At 45.0% G+C, this 4,171-nt stretch overlaps 1 protein-coding gene across 1 annotated transcript; it reads left to right on the top strand.

Moving 5' to 3' along the window:
- The first annotated feature begins 281 nt into the window (after positions 1-281).
- LOC147445133 (putative fucosyltransferase 8) lies at positions 282-3,736 on the top strand. The gene is made up of 3 exons (XM_086528172.1): positions 282-315; positions 492-719; positions 894-3,736. Exons 1-3 carry the CDS (start codon positions 282-284, stop codon positions 2,471-2,473), a joined length of 1,842 nt encoding a protein of 613 aa, XP_086384298.1. The 3' UTR covers positions 2,474-3,736.
- The last annotated feature ends 435 nt before the right edge of the window (positions 3,737-4,171 follow it).

Genomic DNA, 4,171 nt, shown 5'->3' with positions numbered 1-4,171 from the left:
AACCATAGATCCCCTTTGATGGAGTTTGTGTCAATTAGTCATCCTCTCAGTTAATGGGAGGCTTACATGGAAGCCTACAAGCCCTATCACTATATCACACGAGCAGCTTCAAATGGGATCAATGTTGGATGGAAAAATGTTGGGCAACATCGATTGTGGGCCAGCTACTTTAGCAGCACTAAGGCAGCCGAATTTACATAATTGCTGTGAATTTACAAATTCTCCTGTAGTTTGAATGTGATACACCTAAAACCCCCATATTTCAATGAACGCATGCAGGCATGATGGTTAAAGTGCATGGCAAGTTGCTAGGAGGTAGCTGGCTCAAGACATGTAGTTCAAACCACCCATAACCTACAAGCCTACTCGAACTTGCATTTTGGACGGCCCAAATACCGCCAGCCGTAGATCGCGATATTATATATAGTCAAAGAAAAAAGAAATGAGGAATTGCAAGACTTCATGTGTCCTGATGGCTGGTTTCGTGTGAGCGGATAAATTTAAATACGATTCACAAAGCATCCGTCAGCGACTCAAACAGTCGTGGCAAGGACGTGCTCTCTCTCTCTCTCTCTCTCTCTCTCTCTGTGGCGGAGGGGGTTGGGGAGAAACGCGCCCACGTCTCGCAGACGGGCAGAATGGAGCATGGCTCACGGCAGAGCCGCAGGAAGCTGGCCTCATCCTCCATATTTCAGCAAATAAAGCTTCATTCCCTGCAGGTAGCAGCGCTCTCTCTCTCTCTCTCTCTCTCTCTCTCTCTCTCTCTCATTGCAATGTTCTTGGCTTCATGTACGTGCATACCCATATGTCCAAGGAAAAGACAATCGCTCTAGCGTCTAGTTGGTGTGTTGCTGTGTTTGTGATTGTGTATTTGCTTTCCTTGCTTGTCACAGAGGAGTCGCTTTCTTCTCTGTGTGTGAAAGTTGGGGCATCATTGAACAATGCTCATGCCCTCCTAGGGCATGTCACTCCAGGCATTGCACCCGGGCCCCCACCCTCGCCCTCGCCCTCGCCCTCGCCGCTTCAAGCCAAACTATGGGCACAAGAGGATGCTGATCCAGACTGCCGCAGTCGGTCTCAACAGTATTTGTACAGAAACGCTTCCCAGAACAAGCCTTTACCTCCCTCTTTTCTTGCAGCATGGGCCTCCTACTCTGTGCTGCGCAAGTCTTGCTTTCACCATAGCTGGACTGAGGCATATTTACAGCGGGATTCTCTCAATGATTCTTGTCGATTTCTTGTTTACATAGAGGGAAGAGAAGGTCTAGGCAATGGCCTACTCTCGCTCGCCTCTGCATTTGCTTTCGCTCTTGCAACAGATAGGGTTCTGCTCGTTGACAGCAGAAAGAACATTGCCAGGCTTGTTTGCGAGCCCTTTCCTGAATCAAGCTGGGTGTTACCGAGAGATTTTCCGTACGGGGATCTCCAAAATCACTCTTCTTTGGGGCCACTCATGCGCAACCACTTCAATGATAGTGCAGCTAGTTTGAATTTGCAGCACAATCTCTATGGGCAGGATCAACTCATATTTTGTGAAGAGAAATACACAGCTCTTATGGGGGTGAAGTGGGTTGCTTGGCGAAGCAATCAGTACTTCCTTACCAATTTCTTCCTTGTGCCTTCTTTTTGGCGGCGTATGCAGCCGATCTTTGGCGATGACATTGATCACATTTTCACCTACATAAGCAGGGTGCTGTTTTTACCAACCAATGATACATGGGCATTTATCCTGAGAGAGTTTTGGAGCTATCTTGCCGGTGCCGTCTCAAGGCTAGGCGTGCAAGTAAGGCTTCATTGGAGGCCCAATTTGGCAGAATACGACAGAGATGCATATGAGAAGATAATGAAATGCCTGGTAGAGAATGGGTATATTCCGAGCTTTGCAGGTGTGGATAAATCAACAGAGCTTTCAATGCTTTATGACAGAAAGATGCAGGCGATTGCTGGAGGCGATGAGAGCAGCAGCCACGTTGATGTGGCGATGCTGGTTGCATCGCTGCAAGGGAAGTATGCAGAAACGATGAAGGAACACTTTGGGCAAAAGGCTACAGAAGGGGCTAAGATGGTGAGGGTGCACTCGGTGTCGCAGCTAGGTTCTGAAAACAAAGGGTTTTATCAAGCCCAATTGGCCTTTGTGGAGATGTGGCTGCTAAGTTTAGGCGACAAATTGGCCACCAGTGCATACTCTACATTTGGGTACATTGCACAAGGGATGGGGGATATTCATCCCCTCATACTAACCTTGAGAAAGGATGATCAGAATGCGTCTTGTGTGTTGGGTCAATCAGTAGATCCTTGTAACCACTATCCCCGCAAGCCAGGGGAGTGTCTCGGGGCTGCTGCGAAGCTGAGTGAGGAGCACAAGCAGTGGATCCGTGCCCATTTGCGCCATTGTCAAGATCACCCAATTGGATGGCAGCTTGTGCACGATCATTCAGTAACGGGCACTCCAGTTTCCTTTGATTTCTTGTAGAAGTTTGCGTGTATGCTGGATTGCTCAAGAGTTGCCTTACACCCCCTGATTTGAGAACACACCTTTGCTTCTCATTGCACTGTGTGATGGTGGCCTCTACTTGAGATCACAAAAAATTTGATAATTTGGAGCAACATCATCCATGAATTCAAGCAAAATTGAAAAACGTGGTGTCTTTCTTTCCTGTATCCTATTCCTGAGGAAAAAGTAAGAATCTGGGATCTTTTGGCCTGAAAGCCTGAAAACGCATCCAATTTGCATGAATGTGGCTAATTCCAAATCAGCAAACAAGCAAGAATATATTAGCAAGGATCCTTTACTCCAAGTCTTGGGGTCCCTATTCAAGAATATATTAGCAAGGATCCTTTACTCCAAGTCTTGGGGTCCCTATTCTATAAAGACAAGAGTGACAAGGCATTCTTTGCATCCCATTCTCTCTCTCTCTCTCTCTCTCTCTCTCTCTCTCTCTCTCTCTCTGTGCATGTCATCTCCTCCATCCCACATTGTTCAACAACCTCCGCCTCCGGGCTCGCTCTACGAGCAAGCTAGCATTTGGAGCGACATTTTGAAATCCCAATTGCAGGTCAAGTATGAGCAATTCCGCAGTGCATTCAGCACCTCATGGCCTACAATGTGGAGCAAAGAAACGCCATCCCTTGTACCCACTTGGCCCCCTCCAATATCTTCCTCCGCACGTCCCGAAGTTAGCCTTGAGAAGCAGTGCCAGGAGCTGAAGAAAGAACTCAAGGCCAAATGTGTGGAATGTGACAATGTGAGGGAGGCTTGGGAAAAGGAAGTGAAAGCTTTGAAGGTGAAGATGGAAGAATGGATTCACAAGGATAGGGAGAGTAAGTCTTTGATGAAAGGGCAAGCCCATGATTTGCTAGGGGATCTCCACAAGAAGCTTGCGGATGTGGAGCACACACGTGAGGAGCACTTAGCACAAGTGCAGGACAAATTCAGCGAGCATGGAACGGCTATGAGCAATCTTCACAAGGAAGCTGAAGCATCCCTTGCAAAGATCTCCGAAGCCATATCCAAATTCACATGAGCTCCTTATAACAAAGGCATTAAGGCCTATTGTTGAATTGTATATATATATATATATATTTATTATCGTAAAATGACATAATGGTACACGTAATGGCTTCAAAAAATATATATTCACTACCGGTATAGTTCAAAGACACTCTACACAAGAGAAAATGTTAAAGGGAAAATATGCCAAAAAAAAACACAAATGTATGAATGTGCATTCAACTATCTCTTTGTTATATAGACATAAAAAGTCTTTTGACTTTCCACTTACACGGGTCTTTTCATTTCCTAAACTAACCCTTCGCATATGCACTTCAGATGTTATGAAAGGTTTTTTATTTTTCCGAGATTGTGGAGACCTAATTATTATACCACCAAGAAAAAGAATGTAGGCATGCTTTCTATATGAAACTTTATATAGTCTTACAGTAATACCACAACCATCTAGGACTGCTATTGCAAATTTGGCAGGAAGAATGTGCTTGCATCCAATTTGTACAACAATTAAATAATTGTACAATTTTATCATTTCCAAGCTTGACCACAAGTAAGTAATTGATGTTTTTAGAATTTAAGAACTGTGCAAACTTTTGGCTGACTCATTTTTTGTAGTGATAATTGATCCGTCATTTTTTGGAAGGTACCATGATTTTATTAGCT

Source organism: Adiantum capillus-veneris, chromosome 13, assembly GCF_014529385.1.
Source record: "Adiantum capillus-veneris isolate H3 chromosome 13, ASM1452938v2, whole genome shotgun sequence".
In the NCBI taxonomy this organism is placed as follows: Eukaryota; Viridiplantae; Streptophyta; class Polypodiopsida; order Polypodiales; family Pteridaceae; genus Adiantum; species Adiantum capillus-veneris.
The sequence above is the reverse complement of the archived record's forward strand: the minus strand, read 5'-3'. Positions and strand labels throughout refer to the sequence as shown.

Excerpts from the sequence above, each read along its gene's own strand:
- LOC147445133 (XM_086528172.1), top strand. The coding sequence starts at position 282 with ATGATGGTTAAAGTGCATGGCAAGTTGCTAGGAG. Across the intron at positions 316-491 it reads GCATGGCAAGTTGCTAGGAG|CGGATAAATTTAAATACGAT; the intron begins GTAGCTGGCTCA and ends GTTTCGTGTGAG. Across the intron at positions 720-893 it reads TAAAGCTTCATTCCCTGCAG|AGGAGTCGCTTTCTTCTCTG; the intron begins GTAGCAGCGCTC and ends TGCTTGTCACAG.